We start from the raw sequence: 26,038 nt of genomic DNA on the forward strand, positions 1-26,038 counted from the left end.
GAGGGTCAATTCTTTATATTGATTACCAAGCTGGTTTTGTTAAGACTTAAAGGTAGGGGTGTGGCAGCTTTGACCTACGTGTGCTCCAACACAGGAAGCTGTAGATTATCAATTAGGCTTCAGTTAACTGGAGACCAGTTGGCAACCATCTTACAACAACTGGTCACAAGAGAAAAATATGTTTTCTGTGACTGGTTGGCTGTGCTGCACAAAAGCATTTAGTTACCTACTAGCAACTAAAGCAATTGCAAGGAGGTTTTTGACTTTTTATAATTTATTTCAGCCACAACTTCCAGAAATCACTTGTCAACTGGTTGGGAAAACACATTTTTCTCAAGCAACCTCTGTTTGATAGGTCATGGACTGGTTTCTAAACCTGTGTGACTGAAGCCCGATGCTCTACCTCGACAAGCTAGTGTGACTGAATTGGGCGTCTGTCATGTTTACGTTGTTGGTTTCTTATGAAGCATTTTTTATGGAATCTGAAAAATAAGAAGCAAATGGGTTGATGCAATTATGGTTACATCCAACATATTTAGTGTGTGATTACAACTGTTTTCCACATGTTAGAGGAACCATCATTTAACTGGTGTATCTAATCTCAAGCTGGTGTTTTATTCAGTGCTCTATCTGTACCTTTACTGGAGCTGTTGACATAATACCGCAGTCCCTCAGGTGTAATGTAGCTGCTCCATCCCGGGGGAAGAGGCCGGCTGTCAGTCTCCTCAGTGGGTGCGGCAGAGCTCTCAGGGGCTGGCTTCTGTCACAGAACAAATTCCCAGTTTACTACCACATAAACCCAGCATGTGTCCAGGTGTTTCTGCATGAAAATATTACAATACATTATTTTAATATGGATGTACAGCCTGCAGGAGACAACATACTGCTATGTTTGACCTTAACTCCTGTTGGTTAGCTCCACAATATTTTTAATTAGGCAGTTTGTCTCCTAATTTCCTATCAAGTTGCACAGTGCACATTTGGTTGATTAATCCCAGACACACGGAGCTGAAAGCTAGTTTGGTTTAATAACGTGGCCATTAACTGCTGGGGATCCTGAAGGCTGTGCAAATAGATAGCTGAGTTTACCCCGAGTGAGGGAAGATTGAGTAAACGCGTTTGTAATGTGATGCTGCTGCGTCATTAAAGTTTATATCACGTTACCGCCTCTACACAAGCTTGCATACACAGTAACTGTAAGGAGTCATGACAACCTCTGGGATAAGTAATGTTATTATCATCGTATTCCCATTCGGCTTTTCAGCGCTTCGCACTTGCTACATAATGGTGTTATTCATGTGGTGAAATATGATCCACTGAATGGATAAATAATGATAAATGCTCGCTCCACCTTATCAGCAATCCCCAGGAGCCTCCGTCATGCTGAAGCCATTTTATTTGGGCTGCACTCGGAGCGCGCAGGGCCAGAAATTACTGCAGCGTGCTTTACAAGGGAAAAGTCGTTTTTAATCTGCAGGGATCGCCGCCGCCCGGCTGTTCATTTTCAAACGCAGGCTAGCGTGGCCCGTACAGATCTGTCTGCTGAGTCTGACAGAGGCTCTGCTGAACTCCAGGACGGTGCACTCCAATCAGACATCTGAGGGGAGGTGGGTGGATGCGACGGGACAGATATATAAATGGAAGATTACAAGCGGAGTGATAAAGGAGCTGTATCGTGTTTCTTTGCTCGGATGGGTAACAGGGCAGAGTGGGTGGATAAAGTCGATTGATGTGCAACATTAAATGGGTCTCATTGGCTCTTTTCTATCCTCGCTTCTGATGTCGGTGTGCTGTGAGAGCAGCAGATAACTTCAGCTGTGGATCTCTGCAGTGTGTTAGATGCTGAACTCACAGCTAGGGGATGTTTACTGCACGGACAAGATAAGTGACATCCTCTCCTGACAGTGACACCTATGCCATGCGGAGGCAGCAAGTCTTTTTTGCACCAAGCATTAAATTATACCTGTTAAAATGCAACAATTACTGGGGCATTAATTATGAGAGAGAATGTCAGATGGTATCGTTATAGAGCGTGATGCATATGGTTCCACCTTCCTTTTTGAGGAACCCAGATGTTCTGTGCACATCTGCAGTACTGTAGCATATAGAGCATGTTCATTAGTGTCCTATTTGAGACTGACTGAAGGAAATTGCCTTCCCGGGTTTCCTCCGTGGCGTGAGCGATAAGCAGAGTTCTGTCCTTTCCTTCTAAGATTCCTAATTATTTAAAGTAACACTCAGGTATGCCATTCAGCGTGTTAGTACGAGCTCGGGAGCAGCTTGGGAGAACAAGAAAACAGAGACTGCTTTAGGTTGCCTTCCCAATCGACTCAAAGGTTTATTTGATACACAGCAGTTTATATAGATGAAAAAAGGTTCGTGTGTCAGCTTTCCCAGTTCAAACCGGTACAGACCAAATAAGGAAACGTCTTCCTGCCTTCTGAGCAAAGAAGTATCCTGTGTGTAGTTTATCAGTTCAGCTATAATTTATGATCATCCCAGCAAAATACACTCCTAGACATAAAATACAGAGTTCTTTCATTAGTGAATTCTGAAACGAACCACCTAGCCTTTAACGAGCCTTTTCCAGGAGATAAAGAAAAGGGAGGATGGGAGTAAAGAAGTGGTCTCATCTCTGTGGTGTTTTCGACCTTCTGGTACCAGCTTGTGAGTCTTACACATTAATTCTTGGGTCAGAGAGAAAGAGAAAAACAACTAGTAGATTGGCCTTATTGAGTAACAGTTTTCCTGTATAAAACAATATCCTGTAAATGCTTACCGTGGTATCAAAATATCATAACACTGACTGAGCCAGCTTTAAGGTGAAGCGATCGAAGCGTCTACCAATGCAAACAAAGAACAACACTGAGTTTATCAAGCGTTTGCCACAAGAAGACAGTGCACATCACTTTGGTTCCTACAACAAGTTTTAAGTTGCCACCACAGGAAGAAACATAAAGGTCACGAAAAATGCAAAATCAGTTCATTATTTAAAAGAAAACGACACCGTGCTCAGTGTCCAGAGTTCCTGAGTCAGACTCGGTCCCCATCAGTACAGATTCAACTCTGTTAGCACATGTAACCCTCCATTTGCTTGAATGGAGGGTTACATGGAACTTGTAATTTATTCGTTATTAAATATTTCTGTACAAATCAGCGTGCCATAATTGCTGCACTGCCCAAAAATTGGAGTTGTGAGGAGCTCAGGGTTGATGGGCGGGTCAAAAAAGAAAAGATACGAAAAGGAAAAAGACTTCTACATGGGAAACTTTTGATATTGTCTTTGATTTGATTATTAGGTTAATTACAGTGAGAAAGGGCCGCAGTATTAAAAAAATCTAACTAACCTAACATTCAACTCTTTGGACTGTGGGAGGAAGCCGGGGGACTTGGAGAGAACGCTGTATAGAACGATCCTGGAGGGCTGGTGGAATTGGGCCCAGAACTTTCTTGCTGTGAAGCAACTGGACCTGGTTGACCACTGTTTTCCAAATTTCTGTGCCCAAGGCAGGCCAAAAAGCAGGTCAAGCCTTCAAAGCACACCTGTATTATTATTTTTACAGAACCCTTCATGGCAACTGGAGTGATTTCATTCTTAACTTTTAATTGTTTTCTCAGATGAAGGCACTTTTGAGCACGACACGTGCAGTTGCTTTGCACATAAATTGTACTTATCCCAGACATTTTCATGTAGTTGCATGCCCTTACTGTCCGAAGTGAAGATCCTGGGCTCTTTGGGATGTTTGGTTTGGTTTCTGCGTGGCTCTTTAGTTTCCTGGCTGTTATTAGTAAACCTCATCAAAAACAAATGACACACACACACCACACTACTAACACAGTCTTTTTAGATTTCATTCATCATTTAAGTGAACTAATAATAATAATAATAATAATAATGTTTGTGGTCTCCAGGCATGCTTGAACGTAACTCAGTGCACACTGTGGTTTGTATCTATACAGAGCAAAGCATCCACCGGCAAATAATATACCAACTTCAATTCAGATGGTTGTTTTGTAAAAAAATGATGTAATAACACAACTGTCACCCTCTCAAGACTAATCTCCCTAATTTTAACGTGTCTTTAGATAGCGGTGGAAACAAAGTGGAGGAAAAGTTCCCTATTTTTGATGGAAGCACAGCTTCAGGGAACTGGAGTGCTTATCTTGTTCATCACAGAAGTGCTGGCAGGGCTGTGGCCTCCCGTTAAACGACAGGAAAGAAGACGTCTTCTTGCTTAAAGAAAGAAAGAACAAATCAGCCTTTCAGCGGACTGAGTAGGGCATCTGTGAGATAATTTCCGGGCCCTCCTCTTTTTTCTTCTTTTCTTTGTCTAAACCAGCGTCCTGTGTGGAGTGGTAGCACACCCTCCCCGAGGCTTCCTCTTGCTTTTAAAATTGCTTCTGTTTGAAAGTCTGAGCAGCTGCCCCGGGGCACAGAAACAAACCTGTGAGAAATTGTGCTTTTAGATGTTGTCGGAGCAATCTAAAATTATACACTGGTGCTTTTCTCTTTTTGATATTTTAAGTTGCTTTAAAACCACATTCAGATTAAGAGCCTCAAATAGGTTTGAGATTACTTTGACTTCTCAGTGAAGCGATGTCCCAATTTGAAGTTCTTTCCACCCATATTTTCTGTGGAAGTCCTTAATTTACTGCTGCTCACAGTCTGGTTTTTTTTTGTACTGCGTGCAGTCTAAAATGAATCCCTTTGTTCGGTGTTAAGTGTTTTAAATGTTATTATGGAGCGTATAATAAAGTTAAGGCCCCCTAATCTGGTTTCCTTTGTAGTGGGAGATCTCAGTGCTTCCTTCCTCTCCCCGTCAGCCCTCGTCAACCAGGAGAAGCTCATGGAAAGCAGCGAGAGGTCTACACAGCCTGTCTTGTTAGTTTCTGCCTTTTCAGAGAAAACCGCCCTAACGCAAGTGGAGGGTAACATTAAGAGCAGAACCCCAGAGGATTGTGGGATTGGGCTGAGATATCTTACAGATCTGTGTGGGTTTTTTAAAGCTCAGATATCACTGGGCTGCACTATTCACTGCCAGCCAGAGGACGTGTGAAATCAATGCAATAAGCAAATCAGCAGCTGATAAGAATCTAATGATAAGGGTTTATCTTCACACCTCAGGGCCAAAACAAGTCAGGCATCCTTCAGTTCTGGTTACCTGTATGATTATAAAATTTAGAGATTTATAATGTTTTGAGCCACAGTCCTACCATGAATGGTCCCAAACTTGCAGTTGGTGCTCCTACAGGTAAGATAACCAATCTTTGTGGCTGATATTTTTTAACCCTAAAAATCAGCGGACTCACACAATAACAAGAAAGGACTGGATGCTGTACATGTGTTGCCAGGCGACATAAAAATATAAAATGCAAAGATATTTGTCCCTCAAGTTTTTCCATTTCTTTACCTCACACCTGTTCTGATAATTTCAGCGATCTCCCTCCGGTAATTTGCCGACATTTGCGAATCTTTATATTGATGCAGCGATTATTATTCCTTCAACTGTGGCGATAATTGTTATTCTCTCACTGATAAATCCAAAACTGTGAAGCAGAAGTAGCCGGAAATGCACAGGAGGAATCGACGGTGCAGAACAGGCCAGTCACAATAATTGCAGACTTCTCAGGAGGTGTACATCAGGTTATGTGTCACATTAGGACGTAGATTTCCCGGTGAAGCTTAAAGTGGGCACGAGGACGAATGCAGCAACCTCCAACAACCACTCACCCACCCTAACCGACCTGTGTGACTGCAGCCGAGCTCACACAAAGAACTTTTCATGCCTAAATCTAACAGCAGCTTTACATGCTAATAACATGAAGTATTTTTTAACCCTTTCATGCATGAATTATGACAACCTCAATCAGGATTTTTTTCTTAAGTATTTTTATTCATCTTTTGGCATGAAAAAAAGATTTTTGAACTTCATTTTTTTACTGTACTTTTTAATGTACTTTTCAAAGAGTTTTTACATGTGCACTTAGGTGGACAACATCTCCTCTGAAGTGGGTGGCAGGGTATGGAGTGACGCATCAGTGTCCAATGTACTGGTTTATGTGCAAGTATACCATCAACAGCGACACAAATACAAGAAAACAGCCTTTGAATAGCTGTCCACTGTAGTGACCACTAAAGGGTTAAAAAATGAGTGATGAAATAATTGACTCCACAGGCTTCCAGTCCAAATTTTTTTTCCTCTAAAAGTGGAAAATATTAATTTTGTGTACATGGACGTTGGTCAGTATCCCACATACGAGACCTCTTAGCATAAAAATGTTTCCAAGAACATGAAAAATTTGAAGATTCATGTTCAGAAAAATAGAAAAAGATTAAAAGCTATGTATATTTTATAAACTGTCAAGAGACTGTGTTGACCTCCTCAATATGCTCTAAAACCAAAGTATCCATAGCAACAAAATGTGTTTCCTTAGAAAATTAAGCTTTTAAACCCTTTGTTTGTACTTTTTTTTACAGGAGCTTTGAATATTCACCTCAACTCAAATCAATTTTCTTAGAATCATAAAAATTTGCTACATGTCTCCATTTCTGCTTCATTTAGATGTAAAAAAGCTAAACTAAATACAAGGTTTCACACAGTTGCAGTATTTCCTTTTAATAATTAGAGTCCATTTGATGCTACTCCTTTTTTTAATCACATAAGGCAATTAAAATAAAGTTCCTACCATGCTGTTAAGCTGAGGAGCAGTCAGTCATCCAGCCAGTGGAAACGAGTAAAGAGACTGAAAGGATTATTAGAGCTCATTACTGTCCAAAATGATCCAACGTCTCTCCAGGGTCACAGCTCAAGACACAGAGGGAGCAGAGACACTGAATATCTTTTTCATTAAGAGGCTTTTTTCCCTGCTTGTACCAAATGAAAGCCCTGGCAGAGAGGCATGCTTTGGTTGTGATCAATGCGGGACATTTTCTATGAAGCTTTGTCGAGCAGAGAAGGCCAGTGGTTGTCAGTCTGTTTTTGGGAAACACAAAAGCGGACACTGTCAGATGGAGCTGTGATGTTCGGGAGGGGGACAACAAGAACTTTTCTGTCTCGCCGGCTTGTTCTCTTCTGCTAAACTGAATTAGCTCTGCATGTATTGAGTATCAGACTGCTCATGCTCAGACAGACGAGGTCTGTCTCTCTCTCAGAGAATAAAGATGCTTGTGGCTGCGGCACCTCCGGCCCTGCAGGATTTCACAGATATGAATTTGCACTGTGCAGATGTGCATGAACGTGCACGAGAGCAGATTTTAGGGCAAAAATTAAAGCCGATGAAGAATTTAAATACAGTAAAGCGTATTAATATATGTATGTATATGTATACTGTATCAAAAAGAAAAACTACACTCAACAAAAATATAAACGCAACACCTTTGTTACTGCTCCCATTCCCCATGGGATGGACGTAGAGACCTAAAATTCATTCCAGATACACAATATAACCATCCCTCCCAAACAGTGGTCACAAATCAGTCCAAATGTGTGGTAGTGGGCACATCTGCCATATTGAGATAATCCATCCCACCTCACAGGTGTGCCACATCAGGATGCTGATCTGACATCATGAGTAGTGCACAGGTGTACCTCAGACTGCCCACAACAAAAGGCCACCCTGGAATGTGCAGTTTTTTGCGCTATTGGGGGTCTGGGGACCCAGAACCGGTCAGTATCTGGTGTGACCACCATTTGCCTCATGCAGTGCAACACATCGTCGCATGGAGTCTATCAGATTGTCAATTGTGGCCTGTGGAATGTTGGTCCACTCCACTTCAATGGCTGTGCGAGGTTGTTGGATATTCGTGGGAACTGGTACACCCTGTCGTATACGCAGGTCAAGCACATCCCGAACATGCTCAATGGGTGACATGTCCGGTGAGTATGCTGGCCATGCAAGAACTGGGACATTCTCAGCTGCCATCTGCCCTGAACAATGTGAACCATGATTCATCCGTGAAGCGCACACCTCTCCAATGTGCCAGACGCCATCGAATGTGAGCATTTGCCCACACAAGTCTGTTACGGCGACGAGCTGGAGTCAGGTCAAGACCCCGATGAGGACGACGGGCATGCAGTTGAGCGTCCCTGAGATGGTTTCTGACAGTTTGTGCAGAAATTGTTTGGTTGTGCAAACCAATTGTTCCAGCAGCTGTCTGGGTGGCTGGTCTCAGACGATCTTGGAGGTGAACCTGCTGGATGTGGAGGTCCTGGGCTGGTGTGGTTACACGAGGTCTGCGGTTGTGAGGCCGGTTGGATGTGCTGCCATATTCTCTGAAACGCCTGTGGAGACGGCTTATGGTTGAGAAATGAACATTCAATGCACGGGCGACAGATCTGGTTGACATTCCTGCTGTCAGCATGCCAATTGCACGCTCCCTCATTGCTTGTGGCATCTGTGGCATTTTGCTGTGAGACAAAACTGCACATTCCAGGGTGGCCTTTTGTTGTGGGCAGTCTGAGGTACACCTGTGCACTACTCATGATGTCAGATCAGCATCCTGATGTGGCACACCTGTGAGGTGGGATGGATTATCTCAATATGGCAGATGTGCCCACTACCACACATTTGGACTGATTTGTGACCACTGTTTGGGAGGGATGGTTATATTGTGTATCTGGAATGAATTTTAGGTCTCTACGTCCATCCCATGGGGAATGGGAGCAAAAACAAAAGTGTTGCGTTTATATTTTTGTTCAGTGTAGTTATGAACAAATATGACATACAGAATGATACAATTTCATTAGTTTTTAGTTTAGGTTTAAAAATGCTTTGTTTTCTTTCATTTTAATTTATTTTATTAAGTTTAAAACAATCATGTAGACATCCCAGTGCCTCCTTTAAGCTCTGCGTTTGCAAATTTGACCAGTTAGACATAGTCACGAAATATTGCTTCAGTTATTGCTTAGTGTGGATAAAGAAAGCATAAAGTGATATAAATATAAACACTGCATTTACTGATCCATAAACTGACATTTTTATTTTATGTTTCTAGGCAAACTGAGTTTATTAAATTAATCAAAATATAATTTCCATGTTTGTCTAATGTTCTGCGTCTTCTCCTCATTCTGTCACTGGAGTACACAGCTGCTTGGTCTAAAAGTTCAAAATAAAGAGAAAAAAAAACAGAAAACTAGGTCATTTTTGTTAGGTTGTCATTTTTCTTAGTGTAGATCAAAAGAACTTGGCTGTCTCATTGGAAAGGAAAAGATCCAAAGAGATCTAATATTAATGTCTTTTACATCATCAAGACACTAACGAGCTGTTTTGAGACCAGTCGAGGGGAACAATCTCATACACGCCTGACAATAAACTGTAAAAACACATTTTCCTTGTTAGTGCTGGTTGTTTAAGGTTGTATCATGTCTGAAAAATCAAAAGCAATAACCTTAAAATGAGTGGATGTGACGCATGACAGTGACATACTTCTTTAAACTCGATGGAAAGATCAGTGTCATGTTGGTTTAATATTCCAGAATCATGGTTATTGGCTGGTAATGGTTACTGCTTTCCACCATCTTTGGTCCAGGATCCGGGGGTCCCAGCAGGAATCTTTATAAAGGAGCTGAAGTTTCTTTAACAGAGTGCAGACTCAAATGTCAAAATGTCCACCACATCTGAAGGTTTCATAATCATGGACAAGCGATTTATTCACCAGATTTAAACAAAAGCTTGTTACCCAACGACCAGGCTTCTCGTCTCCTTCTCGGTACCTTTCAAGCTATTGCTGAATAAAAAAAACATCCTTGGTTCATCCTTCAGATTTAATGGATTTTTTATGTGCTCAACAAAACCTCTAATGCTTTAAAAGGTCTATTTATCTGCTGGTGTTGTGTGATTTTGTAACCATTTTGGAACGTCACAGAGAGACAGTTCAAAGAGAACTGCAATCAAAGTGAAACCAGACGCGAGGTTAAAATCCCGTCCCTTACTTCACCTTGCTTTTGATTTTATAACCTTTAGCAAAAGCTTCTCCTGAAACGTTAGCCACAAACAACTGGCAGCAGCTCTCGTCCACACTGAAGATCACCGAGCGTCCTCTCACATAAGCAACAATGCACTTCTCGCACCGGACTGTTTATTTTGGAGCGTTGCCAGGGCTCATTGTTAAAACAACAGTATCCTACTCAGGCTTTGATGGCCTTTATTTCCTCACCAGCTGCCTGCAATAATCCTCTAAAAGGAATATAATCAATCCGCTTCAAATCCACTTTTAAGGTTGTCTGCCTGCTCGTGTCCGGACATTAATCATCGCTTTCTGCTTTATCCACCAATATAGAAGTTTAAAACCCCTAAAACATGCTGGCTAATCAGGGGACACATTGAGCTTATTTCCCATGGAGATAGTATAAATAACCTGCAGCATGTCACCTCTGTAATGTAGGGGTTGAGCTTTTTTTGTTATGCAGGATTTGGATGAAAATTTGTGTTTATGATTGTTTATTTGGATGCATTAAACAGAAGAAGGCTTGACCAAAAGAACCACAGTTTACTTTGGATTGCAGTGTAGCCAGAAAATGTCTGAGTAAGTATATAACCTTTACAGTGTCCCAAAACAACGATTACAACATGGCATCAATACTGGCCAATGATGACATGACTTCAAATGGCTTTTCTGTCAGATTTTCTCTAAAATCAAGGGTCTTTTCTCAGCACTGAGCAGCTCCTTCAGTGGGAGACTGCGGCACCCACGGTGTGGGACGGAGAGATTTCGCAGGTCTTTCCTCCCCACTGCTGTCAGACTCCATAATAAAGACTTTAACTGATCAAGCACACACATCCATACATATACAATAATACTAAGTGCAATAATCCTTTCTGTCATCGTTGTATTTTTACTCAGTTGTATATAGTATTTGTATTTGTATTCTATTTTTATCTTATTGTATATTTATTTTATTTTATTCTACTGTATATAGTATTTTATTTTATTCTATTCTGTACAGCTGTGTACTGTATTTATTCTTATTGTATTCTAATTTTTGCCTCATAACTTTTGCACTGTCCACTTCCTGCTGTGACAAAACAAATTTCCCACGTGTGGGACTAATAAAGGTTATCTTATCTTATTTACAAGTTCATTGAATACCTTTGTACTGGTTTTATGTATGCTTTTTTCATTTTATGGTTTTACTGTATTGTAATTAGGGCACTCAAGAGAGTACTCCTATGGCCTTCCCAGTTTAAATAATACTAATACTTTTAAATGGTGACTTTACAAATAATTTTTCTTGTAAACAAAATAAGGATAAAAAGGTCAAGGTTGACCGAATTACTTGTTTTTGGACCTTGTATGTTCATTCATACCACCATATTACTATTTTAGGAATTTTCTACAGTAGCTTTGCATGATTTACATTTTCATAGTTCAAAATAATCCTTCTTTGTCTTATTCATTCTTTCTTTTTTCTTTTTTTAGCTGATTTATCTCCTCTCCCTTTCAGACAATTTTCCTCTGACTGGTTGTCTCATGGTAACAAAGTGGGTGGGTGGGCGGAGCTTCAGTCCCTAAGAGCTCTCTCTTTGATCTGATATAAAACCAGAGCTACAATTTGTGTAAATACATGCCCAATACATTTGTGTTTTATTTCTGTTCCATCATGTTATTTTTTATTCAACTGTTTAATTGGTTAGTCCACTTTTCTTTTACTTTGCCAGCTTCACATGTGCCAAACTTACATTAAATATTCTATTTGTCCCAGTGTACTATTCTCCATTTGGGACATTTTAAGGTGTCTGGATCTAAATATAACTGTAGCTTGCACCTTGTGTTTAATCCATGATCCATCCTCATCCGCGATGGGCAGCAGGTTTGTGTAACTCTATCAGTGTATGCCCATGTAAAGGAAGAAGGCTTCACACCAAGGACAATGGTGTGATATAAAAAGGGACAGTGCCACTGGTAAAACCACAGGGTAACGATCCCATTTAACAGCTTCTGCGCTGGAGTTTTGGAAAAGCTGAGACACTTTGTTTGTGATCAGGTCCAAACGCAAACTGTTCAGTGTTTCTGTTCTTGTACTTGTGCAGCAAAGTGGGTGAGTATGATAATGTTCGGGATGCATTTTTTAAGTGTTATGTTGACATAATTTTTAATTCAAGAGATGATTGGTGTGTGTTTTTTTAAATCTTTGATTTAGGAGAAAATGAGCACCGATGGGGAAATGACAATTTTTGGGGTGGCTGCCCAGTACCTGCGCAAGTCTGAGAAGGAGAGGACGGAGGCTCAGACACGGCCGTTTGACAGCAAGACGGCGTGCTTTGCGAGCGATGAGAAAGAGATGTATGTCAAGGCTGAGATCCAGGAAAGGGCAGACGGCAAAGTCAGTGTGAAGACGGCGGATGACAGAGTGGGTGGACTGAAGTGTTGCTCTAATAAACTGCTTTGGTGACAACTGAACACAGCCTGGGAAAAAAAGAGCTTTCTGTATATGAGATGTCTCACGAGGACATTATTCTTTCTAATATTTTAGAAGGATTTTATACAGCTGTCATAAAATCTGCAATAAAAAACCTCCTGAACTTTATTATTCTGGCTTTCAACTGAGACATTTAATCTTGCCTGAAGCCCTAAATGCTGCTTCAGTTTCCACAAAAGTAATAATTTGAATGAAAATGTGATTCCACATTATTAAAACGTGTAAAGGCAGTAATTATCCTGCAGGCATTTGGCCTTTGAAAGACCTTTTTCCCCCTTAACTTTGGGCATCGTGTTTCAATATTCATCTTTTTTCAGACTTTAGCTGTCAGAGAGGACCAAGTGTTTCCCATGAACCCCCCAAAGTTTGATAAGATTGAGGACATGGTGATGATGACACACCTCCACGAGCCTGCTGTGCTGTACAACCTCAAGGAGAGATATGCAGCTTGGATGATCTACGTAAGTCAAACATAAAATATGAAGCTGCGCGCAGAGTTAATTAAAACAGCGAGGCGTTAAAAATTGGAAACCAGATTTTCAGATTATTCAGAAGCTGCAGTGTGATTGTTTAGAAACAGATGACTTCACTCTGGGCTTCATAAGTTATATAAGTAAAAATGCAAACTTAAATTAGGAGTTACTGTCGTTTTTTATGAATTATTTTTGTAAAAAATACTAAAAGTTTTAATTTTATAACTAGGAATATACTTTACTTTATTAGAGTGGATCCATAATGTTAAAAATTTGCTAAAATCCAATTTGAGATTTTTTTTTTTTTACATTAAAAAAAATACATTATACTTCATCTGTACTGTAAAAACCAAAAGTGTGAAATTGTCCATTTTCATACAGTATAACTAATTTGATAGTTGTGCCACAATTTTCATATTTATACAGTTTTTAGTATTTAGCTCCTTAGACGTGTGCACAATGAGAAATAAGTTTCACAGTCTATTTCTGAATAGATTCACCTCACACACACAGATACCTGTGAACTGGTGTTCAGCAACATAGTAAGAAAGTGCTAGAATTTTCTGTAAATGAAGCACTAACTTACTAGGCCTTTTAAAAACTCACAGCAAGATACATTCTCCAAAAGGTCCCATTCATTCACTCATTAGGAGGCCTAATCGATAGCAAATGGCTACAGGTACCTGTGTCGGCACACCTGTCAATCAAAGCAGCTGCAGGCCTAACTTTAAGCTTTATCAACATCTAAATGGATGAGCTATAAAAACAAATAAAACACAAAAATAAATAAATAAAAAGTACCCCTCAATAAAACTCTTTTAAAGCGGGAAACATATTTGAAACAAACTTTAAATCTTATGAAGTTTGGCATGTTAACATGACAGTCTGTGGGGACTTGAGTCTGTCTTGTGTGGAGATTAGAGGAACTGCAGTTTTGGGCACTTCTACATTGGCTCAATTTTCAGCCCCAGAAGAAAGGACAGAAAAATCCAAAACCAAGTTAATGAAATACTCTGTTTTAATGAAGCAGACTAATGTTCCACATGTGGTCAATATAACTTTTGCTGTGATGCAGATTTGAAGGCTGAATTACTTATGCAGCTGCAATGAGCCACCTGATGTTGCAATCGAAAACCTGAAAGCCTCTTCCGTGTTTCCCACGCAGACCTACTCTGGACTCTTCTGTGTGACTGTGAACCCTTACAAATGGCTGCCAGTCTACAACCCAGAGGTGGTCCAGGCCTACAGGGGAAAGAAAAGGATGGAAGTCCCCCCTCACATCTTCGCCCTGTCTGACAACGCCTATCAGTTCATGCTCACAGGTGCCAAAGCAGAAACGTCTCTGCAAAAGGAATCTTTACATTTTTTGTCTAACTTCCATTTCTTCTGTCCTCAGACCGTGAAAATCAGTCTATACTAATCACGTAAGTTTAACAGAGACTGTTTCTCTTCACGAGGACTTTGCATCGAATGACTCGTAGGGTGAAATGTTGGCTTTTTCATTTCTTTTGTTCCTCAGTGGAGAATCTGGTGCAGGAAAGACTGTCAACACCAAGCGTGTCATTCAGTACTTTGCAACAATTGCAGTTTCTTCAGACAAGAAAAAAGAGGCAATTAACAAAATGAAGGTAAGTTCATCAGCAGTCAGTCAGTCAGTGTTTCAGAGTGCAGTGGGCATCAGATTTACGTGAAGGTCCGCTCTTCATCAGGGGACTCTGGAGGATCAGATCATCCAGGCCAACCCTCTGCTGGAAGCTTTTGGGAATGCTAAGACTGTGAGGAATGACAACTCATCTCGCTTTGTGAGTGAGCCTCAGGGACTTTACACTTTGATTTAATTTCCCAGATGGTTGTGAGAAATGAGATGCCCCGTTTTTTGTGTTGAACAGGGTAAATTCATCCGAATCCACTTTGGTGCGACTGGTAAACTGGCATCTGCAGATATTGAGACGTGTAGGTTTATACTCACTAACTTTGGATAAAGAATGAGGTAAATTATCTTTCCACAAAGAGTAAAATGTTTTTTCTTTCTGAAAGATCTGCTGGAGAAGTCGAGGGTGACATTTCAGCTGCGGGCTGAGAGAAGCTACCACATCTTTTATCAGCTTACCTGCAACAAGAAGCCTGAACTGATAGGTGAGCTGATGAATTGTTTTTGAATTACTTTGATGCTCTCAATGTTCATTTGCATAAACCTCATTTCTTTCCCTTCAGATCTACTTCTCATCACCACCAACCCCTACGACTTTGCCTTCATCAGTCAGGGAGAAATCAGTGTGAAAAGCATCAATGACGCTGAAGAGCTAATGGCTACAGACGTGAGTGGACTCAGATCTCGCTGAGCTGAGTTACTGCTCATTCAAATCTGACTTGGCCTCTTTTATTTTAAATACAGGAAGCTTTTGATGTTCTGGGCTTCTCCTTTGAAGAGAAAGCATCCATCTATAAGCTCACTGGCGCTGTGATGCATTATGGGAACATGAAGTTCAAGCAGAAACAGCGGGAGGAGCAGGCTGAGCCAGAGGGCACTGAAGGTGAGGGCGATACAAAGAAATAAACAAACAAAAGAAAGAGCTATGAATGAGGTCACATATCTATATTCTTCTGTTTTCCCTGCAGTGGCTGATAAAGCAGCGTATCTGATGGGCCTGAACTCGGCAGATCTGCTGAAAAGCCTCTGCTATCCCAGAGTGAAGGTTGGAAATGAGTACGTCACCAAAGGGCAAAATGTTCAGCAGGTAAGCTCAGAATCTAAAAGCGTTTCATCCTGATAACAGCTCAGTCACACCAGAGTAAAAACAAGATGGAAACCTCTTTGCAACTATGTAAAAAAATCAGCAGTTGCTACGGTGATTGATTTCCTTTTTTCTGAATTTGCCAAACATTTGTTTGGCCAACATCCTCAGTCTCTTGGCATCCAGAGGTTGCAATTGCACAAGTCGCCTGTAGGGAAGCAACCTGTCTCCAAACAACAGCAATCTAACTCAGACTGACTGAATGACATTTAACAGATTGGCGAATGTTTAGAATTGTAAACGCAGCCAGATTGGCAGCACTTTGTGATCAATATGTGCTGATGAGCATTTCATGGCCCCCCTCCATTGTTTTCCCTGGAGTGACTGTAACATAAGCAGCCTACACACTCCGAGATTCTGAAGTGTGACGCTGAACGAACTAACTTTGATAGGACATCAAACATGATGCATGCAGTCTGTACAACAATATTACTGAAATGAGGCCAAGATGCGAGGCTATCTATCTATCCCGTTATGCTGCATCCTCCTCAGCTTAGTCTTAGATGTCTTTTGTGCAGCACTGTATGAAGATAATTCACCATCTTTCCAGGTGTACAACTCTATTGGCGCCCTTGCAAAATCAGTCTACGAGAAGATGTTTTTTTGGATGGTCGCAAAAATCAACCAGCAGCTCGATACGAAGCAATCCAGACAACATTTCATTGGAGTTCTCGATATCGCCGGCTTCGAGATCTTTGATGTGGGTGTTTAAAATATATCTGTACATTCCTCACAATCTCACAGAAATTTGTTTATTTACTTGAATAACATATTTTATGTGTTTAGCACAACAGCATGGAGCAGCTCTGCATTAACTTCACCAACGAGAAGCTGCAACAGTTTTTCAACCATCACATGTTTGTGCTGGAACAAGAAGAATACAAAAAAGAAGGGATTGACTGGGAGTTCATTGACTTTGGTATGGACCTGGCAGCCTGCATTGAGCTCATTGAAAAGGTATTATATGCAGTATGATTTAAAAAATAAGAAACATGAAACTTAATGTTTCAAATACGAGAATGTTATTAACAAGAATTTTGGGTTTCCAAGCCAATGGGCATCTTCTCCATCCTTGAGGAAGAGTGCATGTTCCCAAAATCAACAGAGACGTCTTTCAAGAACAAACTCTATGACCAACATCTTGGCAAGAACAACTGCTTCTTGAAGCCCAAACCAGTCAAAGGGAAGCCCGAAGCCCACTTCACGTTGGTGCACTACGCCGGCACCGTGGACTACAACATCACCGGGTGGCTCGAGAAGAACAAAGACCCGCTCAATGAGTCGGTGGTGCAACTTTACCAGAAGTCATCAGTCAAAATACTGGCCATGCTGTACGCGCACTACTCTGGATCAGACGGTAAGTATGCCTTTTTTCCACTAGCGCTCGATTGTTTATTAACATGATACGGTCGTGTTATGTTTTAAACTGTCATTGATGCAGAGACAGCTGCAGGAGGAGCCAAAAAGGGATCCAAGAAGAAGGGGGCATCTTTCCAGACTGTGTCGGCTTTGTTCAGGGTAACATAAAATTTACCAGTGGTTTCTAGGGTGTGCATCAATTAGAAATCATCCTGGAAATCAGTTTAAATAAGTAAAGATTGTATTTTTTAATATTCTATTAAAAAATAAATGGTAACACCAAAACCCATCGTTTTCTTCACAAATTGTTTGGGGGGGGGGAATTAAGCTTGTGGTGTAGTTTCCTTCGTCCGTATTTTTAATGCTTGCCCCAGATTTGCTCAAGGTTAACAAATTAAGCCTTGGAGTGCCTCCTAGAAAACCTTTTTTATGGGTAATCTTAAATATTGCTAAGCAACTGCTAGTCATGAGCATAACAAAAAAGTATTCCTGAGTTTAAAAAGAAGTCAAAACTATTAGAACAAAACTTCTACACGTGTGGATTTTCTGCAGGAGAATCTTGGGAAGCTTATGACCAATCTGAGAACCACTCACCCTCACTTTGTGCGCTGCTTGATACCAAACGAGACCAAAACACCAGGTAGTTTTTAATAATCCACTTATTCTGACATTTATATAACCACAGTAATGCAACTAAAATAATTACTGCCTTCAATAACAGGCATAATGGAGAACGGCCTCGTTATCCACCAGTTGCGATGCAACGGCGTGCTGGAAGGCATCCGGATCTGCAGGAAAGGCTTTCCCAGCAGAATCCTCTATGGTGACTTCAAGCAGAGGTAAACACTCAAAGCTTTTGAATATTTCATACCTTTTGCTCTTATACTCAGATTTATCATTTCTCCGACAGGTACAGGATTCTTAACGCGAGCGCAGTTCCAGAGGGACAATTCATGGATAACAAAAAAGCTGCGGAGAAGCTCCTTGGCTCAATCGACGTGGATCACACGCAGTACAAGTTTGGACACACTAAGGTTTTTAGTTGTTAACATATAACAAGGGTTAAATGGTAAAGAAGAGCAATGAGAAGTGAGAGTGGTAATGACCTTTCATTTCAGGTGTTTTTTAAAGCCGGCCTGCTCGGCGCCTTGGAGGAGATGAGAGATGAGCGACTGGCACAGGTCGTGATGTCCACTCAGGCTCTGTGTCGCGGATACCTCGTCCGGCTAGAGTATCAGAAGATGATGGCCAGAAAGTAAAGATGCATACTGCATTCATGTGTGGTGGACTAAAAACAAAGAAAGAGGAAATCATACATTAACTCTTATAGGCTGTGCCAACAGGCCCTGCATGCTTTATAGATCCATCACAGCTAAAACCTGCATCTTAAATGAAATGAAATTTCTACTTTGACAGGGACGCAATCTACACCATCCAGTATAACTTCCGTTCCTTCATGAATGTAAAGCACTGGCCGTGGATGAAGCTGTACTTTAAGCTGAAACCTCTTCTGAAGAGTGCTGAGGCTGAGAAGGAAATGGCCCAAATGAAGGTGGACTTTGGAAAACTCAAGGAAGATCTGTCCAAATCAGAAACCCGTCGGCGGGAGCTGGAAGAGAAAATGGTCTCCATCGTACAAGAGAAGAACGATCTGTTGCTTCAAGTCCAGGCCGTAAGTTAAGAACCACTTATTGTCCACGTGGGTGCTGCGACTTTTGAGAAATAATGTTAGCCCACAATCTTGATATCAGGAGGCTGACAACCTGCTGGATGCAGAGGAGAGGTGCGAAGGACTCATCAAAAGCAAGATCCAGCTGGAAGCCAAACTCAAGGAGGTGACCGAGAGACTTGAAGATGAGGAGGAGATCAACGCTGAGCTGACCGCCAAGAAGAGGAAGCTCGAAGACGAGTGCTCTGAACTGAAGAAGGACATCGACGACTTGGAGTTGACCTTAGCTAAAGTGGAGAAGGAAAAACATGCAGTAGAAAACAAGGTGAGTCTCCAATCAACTGCTGTATCATCTCAGTAGAGGAGAATTGTTATATCTTCCTTCTTAATCATCGCTGTAGGTAAAAAACCTAGTAGAAGAAATCATGAGCCAAGATGAAAACATCACCAAACTGTCCAAAGAGAAGAAAGCCCTGCAGGAGGCTCATCAGCAAACACTGGACGACCTGCAGTCCGAGGAAGACAAAGTAAACGCGCTTACCAAAGCCAAGACCAAACTGGAGCAGCAGGCGGATGATGTGAGTTATCCTGCATGCAGAAGTACTGAAGTGTACAGCTGCTGTTAAGATGTGTAAGATGGCTTTATCTTTAGCTGGAAGGTTCACTGGAGCAAGAGAAGAAGGTCCGTATGGATCTGGAAAGAGCCAAGAGGAAGCTGGAGGGTGACCTGAAACTTGCTCAGGAGTCAATCATGGATCTGGAGAATGACAAGCAACAGCTGGAAGAAAAGCTGAAAAAGTAAGGACTCAATGTTTTGGTGCTGAAAAGAGTGTTTAAAAATGTTATTTTCTTTATACATATAGGAAACTGAGTTTGTAAGATAGTTAACAGTTTATGGGCAAACAAAGTTTTGAAGCCAGGAAAGGTGTTAGCTGTGAATGGAGGGGCTGTGAGTCACAAACCCACAAAGAATTAATCTGTAGTTTCCCTCTGTGCAAAGTTTTATCATCTCCCGGCTCACTGTTTTGGTTTCTGTTTGACATTCATGCTCCAAACATAAGAGACCAAAAGGACCAGAGCTGGTGGAGATGATAAAGTTTGTACACAGGCAGCTTTATGCAAACATATTCTTCAAACCAGCTCTTTAATCTCACTGCTTACAGCTTGTTGCACTATTTAATGTGTGTTATATATTCATTTATGTGGCACTGTGCACTCACTGGTTACTTTATTAGGTTGCTTGCTAGTACTGGGTTGGAGCCCTTTTTATCCTTGAACATGGTCAACTTGAAATAATGACAGATCCCTCAGAGTAACATATTTCTTTTTAACCCTTCAGGCTTCAAAAATAACAATTTTCAAGCATTCAGCAAGTTTTCCTTTTTTTTTTTACAGGAAAGACTTTGAGTTGTCACAACTGCAGTCAAAGATAGAAGACGAACAAGCACTCAGTGGTCAGCTGCAGAAGAAAATCAAAGAGCTCCATGTGAGAATTGTTTTGAATTACCTGAGCTGGTGTCCACTTCAGGATTTACATTATTGGCAGATAATATAATGATGCAGATGAGAAAGGTTCATCGACTGTATATCTACTTATTCTGCTTTGAGTAGAAACACAACATAACAGATACAGTACATTTTATCTCCATCACTGCAACGTCACTAATATGAAGCTGATTCTGTGCTTTTCTGTAGCGGTTTTCAACAATAGCACTCAACTGATTTCCGATGATGTCCAAAACATTATGGCCAATAACATTTCCTTAGACTGGAGCGCCTATAGCCTGTACACAAAAGATGGACACTGGCTGTAGCATCACTGGACATTGCATCCTGATAGTGACACTAACTGGGATCATAGTTTACAAAATAAACGTCTTGTGTTCAATAAGACCTAAAACTAGTGATTGAAACTTTAAAATAATCAGGAAAGTGTTTACTGAGGTCATAGATTGTAAATAAAATAGGCAGGAAGGCAGAAAATGAAAATAAGTCAGGTTTAAACCTCTGCAAGCGAATAAATAAAGAAGGCTCCACAAGACTGACATCAGTGGCTACAGGAGGGGCCGTATCCCAAAAAATCTGACAAAGACATGACTTCAATTTCATCTGTGTAATGTTTCATTATCAAAACTGGCAAAATGTGAGCTGGTTTTAACAAAAGCAACAAGAAGAACTGGTGAAAAAGGAGGTACAAGTTGCTCTGACCCACTTTTCTAAACTTTTGGTCTTAAGAAAAGTGGGTCAACTAAAATGTTAGCCACATGAACTGGATGTCTCACGTGTCCCAGGTTAAAAAATACCACACATGCACTAAAAGCTTTCAATTTAAATGGTGCAACCATTTTTAAATAACAAATAAAATTCCTGAATCACATTTGCAACTCAGGCCCGAATTGAGGAGCTGGAGGAGGAAATCGAGGCCGAGCGTTCGGCTCGAGCCAAAGTGGAGAAGCAGAGGTCTGATCTGTCCAGGGAACTCGAGGAGATCAGCGAGAGGCTGGAGGAGGCCGGAGGAGCCTCCGCCGCTCAGGTGGAGATGAACAAGAAGCGTGAAGCTGAGTTCCTCAAACTTCGCAGGGAGCTGGAGGAGTGCATGCTGCAGCATGACGCTACCTCTGCTGCTCTGCGCAAGAAACACGCAGACAGTGTGGCCGAAATGGGAGAACAGCTGGATAACGTGCAGAGAGTCCGGCAGAAGCTGGAGAAGGAGAAGAGTGAGTTAAGGCTGGAGTTGGATGACATGTCGAGCAATATGGAATCCGTGGCCAAAACAAAGGTTGGTCATTAAACTTGTCTTTGTCTTTACGCTCCCTTCAATGTAAAAACATTACAAGGTTTATGTTTTTGCTTTCTTAAATTTGAAGATCAATTTAGAGAAAATGTGCCGATCACTTGAAGATCAATTGAACGAGGTGAAAACCAAAGAGGAGGAGCATCTGAGGCTCATTAATGACCTTTCGAGCCAGAAAGCTCGGCTTCAGACAGAAAACGGTAAGGAGTAAAGTAAACAAGCTGGAAGTCAAATAAAGTCACAGATACACCTGCTTTAATTCTCTTTACACCTCCCATCCAGCTGAGATGTCTCGGCAGCTGGAAGAAAAGGAGTCCCTGATGTCACAGTTAACCCGCGGTAAGCAAGCCTTCATTCAGCAGATCGAGGAGCTGAAACGGCTTCACGAGGAGGAGGTGAAGGTAAGCTGTGCCGAAACACACTAGCCTGAATGTTTGGCAGTTTAGTGTGTTCATGGTGTCGCTTTCATTCTGCTCAGGCTAAAAACGCCTTAGTTCACAGTTTGCAGTCATCACGTCATGACTGCGAGCTGCTAAAGGAGCAGTACGAGGAGGAGCAGGAGGCCAAAGCCGAGCTGCACCGCTGTCTGTCCAAGGCGAACAGCGAGGTGGCTCAATGGAGAACCAAATACGAGACAGACGCCATCCAACGAACCGAAGAGCTCGAGGAGGCAAAGTAAGAACAGTCTTCATTTCACTTTAAATGTTGTGCTAATGATGACCCGAATTTCTCCTACAGGAAGAAGTTAGCCTTCCGTCTGCAGGATGCAGAAGAAGCTGTGGAGGCCGTTAACTCCAAGTGTTCCTCTCTCGAGAAGACGAAGCAGCGGCTGCAGGGAGAGGTGGAGGACCTAATGATGGATGTGGAGAGGTCTAATGCTGCTGCTGCCACTTTGGACAAGAAGCAGAGAAACTTTGACAAGGTTTGGTTTTCATGAGATATCCTAAAATTGCTGATGTGACTGATGCATTCGTTAAGAGGTTCAGTAAGAAGAATATCCTGCAGGAGGAAGGTAGAGTGGAACAGGTGAGAATTACTTTAATAGTGGTCAACACTCCCAAACCTCTCTTTACGCAGCTGTTAATAAGACAAAACTCGTAGGATAATTAAAGTACTGACTTCAGTTCAAGCCATAACTATTTGTCAGCAATCTGCTAACACTGTTCAGTTGTTTAGCAGCATTATAGAGGATATCTGGTGCCAAAGACCCAAAGGAAGGATAAAGATTGTATGATACCTGATGTCTTGTTGAGCGTCCATATGCAAGCAGCATCATGTTTTGACAATAAAGTGATATATTTACCTGAAACCATTTACTGATATGTGAGCCTTTTATTGTAAAGGTTGTTGCTGAGTGGAAGCAGAAATACGAGGAGGGTCAAGCAGACCTGGAGTCAGCTCTAAAAGATGTTCGCTCTTTGGGCACGGAGAACTTCAAGATGAAGAATGCCTTTGAGGAATGCCTGGAACAAGTGGAGACACTCAAACGGGAAAATAAAAATCTGCAGCGTATGTCAAGGTCCCCCTTTTTATAAAAATCTCTAATAATGCAGCAAAATGTCGATCGTTATCATGATTTCCTTCTCCCTGCAGAGGAAATCATGGATCTCACGGAGCAGCTGGGAGAGATGGGGAAAACCATCCACGAGCTCGAGAAAGCAAAGAAACAGGCTGAGCAGGAGAAGTTAGAGGCTCAGACGGCTCTGGAGGAGGCAGAAGTGAGTAGAAGAACAATATTTAAACAAACTCTGCTGTCTCTGGGTATTATTACTGCATGTCCTTGTTCAGGGCTCACTGGAGCACGAGGAATCCAAGATCCTTCGAGTCCAGCTGGAGCTAAACCAGGTGAAGTCTGAGGTGGACAAGAAGCTAGCTGAGAGGGACGAGGAGATCGAACAGCTGAAGAGGAACAGCCAAAGAATCATCGACACAATGCAAACCAATCTGGATGCTGAGGTCCGGAGCAGGAACGACGCCCTCAGAGTGAAGAAGAAGATGGAGGGAGACCTGAACGAGATGGAGGTCCAGCTGAGCCACGCTAACAGGCAGGCGGCCGAGGCCCAGAAACAGCTGAGGAACATTCAAGTTCAGCTCAAGGTGGGCCGCGTGTAGACAGCGAGAAGAGTTTGTTATTACCTCAGCTTAAGAACATGCTTCTATTTATAACATTTCTGTTTAGGAGGTCCAGATTCAACTCGATGACGCCCTGAGAAACACCGATGACATGAAAGAGCAGGTGGCCATGTCGGAGCGCAGGAGCAACCTCGTGCAGGCTGAAATGGAGGAGATCCGAGCAGCTCTGGAACAGACCGAGAGAAGCCGCAAGCTAGCGGAGCAGGAGCTGCTGGATGCCAGCGAGAGAGTTCAGCTGCTACACTCACAGGTTCAGATCCACCAGTTTTACATGTGCACACATTTTTTTATTAGCAATAGATGGCACGACCACAACGGACAGCTATTGACCATGAGTTGGTGGTAGGGTTGAGAAATGTTGGGGGTCAGGCCAGAACTGGGGTTATATTTATGAAGAATGTGCAATCAGATGAAAGGCATCCTGCAGACTAAATGATTCAGTAAATGATATTAAATGATCAGGCTGCTCTCCCTGAGGTGAGATCAGTGAAACCTGCAACCTGCAAATAATTTATCTAATTTAGCGAATCGATGTCAGGTCATAAACTTTTCAAACCAGATTTTTAATTTTCTCAGAATTTTCTCAGATCGCAGCAGTCGTAGCTCTACAGTTAGAATCCACTTTTTCTCTGAAACAACATCTATTTAAATATTTGAAGGTATCACGACTCATCATCATTATTTGTCCCTCTTATGTTAATTCAAATCCTCGCCTGCAGAACACCAGCCTGCTCAACAGTCGGAAGAAGCTGGAGGCGGATCTGTCTCAGATTCAGAGTGAGATGGATGATAGTGTCCAAGCAGCCAGGAACGCTGAGGAGAAAGCCAAGAAAGCCATCACTGATGTAAGTCGATTTTTCTCAGTGTAAGCCTAAAAGATGCAGCAGTATGCTAGCCATTTTATTACTTTTTTTCAGGCGGCCATGATGGCGGAGGAGTTGAAGAAAGAGCAGGACACCAGCGCTCATCTGGAGAGGATGAAGAAGAACCTGGAGGCGACTGTCAAAGACCTGCAGCAGCGCCTCGATGAGGCCGAGAACCTGGCCATGAAAGGCGGAAAGAAGCAACTCCAAAAACTGGAAGCCAGGGTAATCTGACCAAATAACATCTTTCATCAGCTTTAGGAACAGGAGGGTGTTGCTCAAAAACACAGGAGACTGATGACCAAACATTTTCGCCCTTCCAGGTGCGAGAACTCGAGAACGAGCTTGAAGCGGAGCAGAGACATGGCTCAGAGTCTGTGAAAGGTGTGCGCAAACTCGAGCGCAGGATTAAGGAGCTCACCTATCAGGTAGAAAAAAATCCTGTTCACTTTCACAATGCAAGGTTTTTACAAATGTTTCAAAAAATGGAGATCGTTTCTTTTCTGTCACCAAAAACTAGTCCGAGGAGGACAAGAAGAACATGATGAGACTGCAGGAGCTGGTAGACAAACTCCAGCTGAAGGTGAAAGCGTACAAGAGGCAGGCTGAGGAAGCTGTGAGTGTTTTTTCTGTCAAACATGTTGTAGTTAGATGTTTGGAGAATTTGATTTAGTTTTTTTTTTTGGTTGTTAACAGGAAGAGCAAGCCAACACTTACCTGACTAAGTTGAGGAAGGTGCAGCATGAGCTGGAGGAGGCCGAAGAGCGAGCCGACATCGCTGAGTCCCAGATCAACAAGATGAAAGTGAAGAATCGAGACACGAGCAAGGTGATCGAATCAGCCAAAGCTAATGCACCTTAAACTCACTGTAATAAGCGCTAATGACTTCTTGTTCTTCTCATTTTCAGGTAAAAGATAGCGGGGAGTAGCGGCGATTAAAGGGCATTAAGATGATATCGAAAGCTGAGTCTCTGAAACTCATTTGAGCTCATTTACAACATATTCTTAATCAAACGTGTGTTTTTCTTCCATTTAAAGCCACTGTGGGTATAATTTATGTAACTTAATTCTCAGATAAAGACCTAAAATTGGTGGAGAACAAAATCAGAGATAAAAAGATGAAGCGGTGCTCAGTTACAGAGCAGTACTGCCATGATAACGTTGATCTGGACGCTGTAAAACGAGCAGCAGCATCCTGCCAGCGGCTGATATTTTAATAACTGAAAAATAAAAATTCTGTCTTTGGCTTCCTCCCACAGTCCAAAGACACATTTAGTAAGGTTAGGTTAACAAATCTTCACGTCATACACACAGTGACTTTAAACCTTAAGCGAGGCAGTTATCTTCTGTATTTGCTTAAATGTATTTGTGTTGTGTTATTGAATGTGTGTTGCCTCAATTATAATAAAATCCTTAATCTTAAAAAAAAGTGTCCATTAATACAAATGGCTATTGATGCATATGGAATAAAAACTGAGACCTTGTGATTGAATGAGTCGGAGCAAACATGAGACAAAGTAGGTTTGATTTTAA

General features: G+C 41.8%; 2 protein-coding genes across 3 annotated transcripts in view; one reads left to right on the top strand and one right to left on the bottom strand.

Annotated features, from left to right (window-relative positions):
- The window catches only part of gas7a (growth arrest-specific 7a), a 54,848-nt gene extending 48,039 nt beyond the window's left edge, over positions 1-6,809 (bottom strand). The window contains exons 1-2 of one of the 2 annotated variants that reach the window (XM_004556366.3): positions 6,688-6,809; positions 637-760 (exon numbers count right to left, since the gene is read on the bottom strand). In XM_004556366.3, the coding sequence (XP_004556423.2) occupies positions 637-760; positions 6,688-6,690 (127 nt within the window). In that variant the 5' untranslated portion in view covers positions 6,691-6,809. The remainder of the gene's footprint in view (positions 1-636; positions 761-6,687) is intronic. The other variant, XM_076883435.1, reaches the window with a different exon arrangement.
- Positions 6,810-12,146: 5,337 nt separating this feature from the next.
- LOC101481562 (myosin-4-like) lies at positions 12,147-25,752 on the top strand. Its single transcript, XM_076883601.1, has 39 exons — positions 12,147-12,366; positions 12,744-12,880; positions 14,058-14,214; positions 14,289-14,316; positions 14,412-14,520; positions 14,602-14,694; positions 14,782-14,845; positions 14,930-15,028; positions 15,107-15,210; positions 15,288-15,426; positions 15,512-15,630; positions 16,238-16,387; positions 16,474-16,644; positions 16,738-17,044; positions 17,141-17,205; positions 17,599-17,686; positions 17,768-17,885; positions 17,957-18,080; positions 18,165-18,301; positions 18,463-18,718; positions 18,798-19,040; positions 19,117-19,293; positions 19,368-19,513; positions 20,111-20,201; positions 21,105-21,494; positions 21,583-21,709; positions 21,792-21,910; positions 21,988-22,184; positions 22,248-22,431; positions 22,853-23,018; positions 23,103-23,227; positions 23,298-23,606; positions 23,689-23,892; positions 24,362-24,487; positions 24,560-24,730; positions 24,829-24,933; positions 25,026-25,121; positions 25,202-25,333; positions 25,414-25,752. Exons 1-39 carry the CDS (start codon positions 12,147-12,149, stop codon positions 25,432-25,434), a joined length of 5,814 nt encoding a protein of 1,937 aa, XP_076739716.1. The 3' UTR covers positions 25,435-25,752.
- Positions 25,753-26,038: the final 286 nt, after the last annotated feature.

The sequence above is a fragment of the Maylandia zebra genome, linkage group LG4, assembly GCF_041146795.1.
Source record: "Maylandia zebra isolate NMK-2024a linkage group LG4, Mzebra_GT3a, whole genome shotgun sequence".
Classification (NCBI taxonomy): Eukaryota; Metazoa; Chordata; class Actinopteri; order Cichliformes; family Cichlidae; genus Maylandia; species Maylandia zebra.

Bases quoted from the DNA above. Each gene is read 5' to 3' on its own strand.
- LOC101481562 (XM_076883601.1), top strand. From the start codon at position 12,147: ATGAGCACCGATGGGGAAATGACAATTTTTGGGGTGGCTGCCCAGTAC. The intron at 12,881-14,057 runs GTAAGTCAAACA...TTTCCCACGCAG, and splicing joins ATGCAGCTTGGATGATCTAC to ACCTACTCTGGACTCTTCTG. The intron at 14,521-14,601 runs GTAAGTTCATCA...GCTCTTCATCAG, and splicing joins AGGCAATTAACAAAATGAAG to GGGACTCTGGAGGATCAGAT.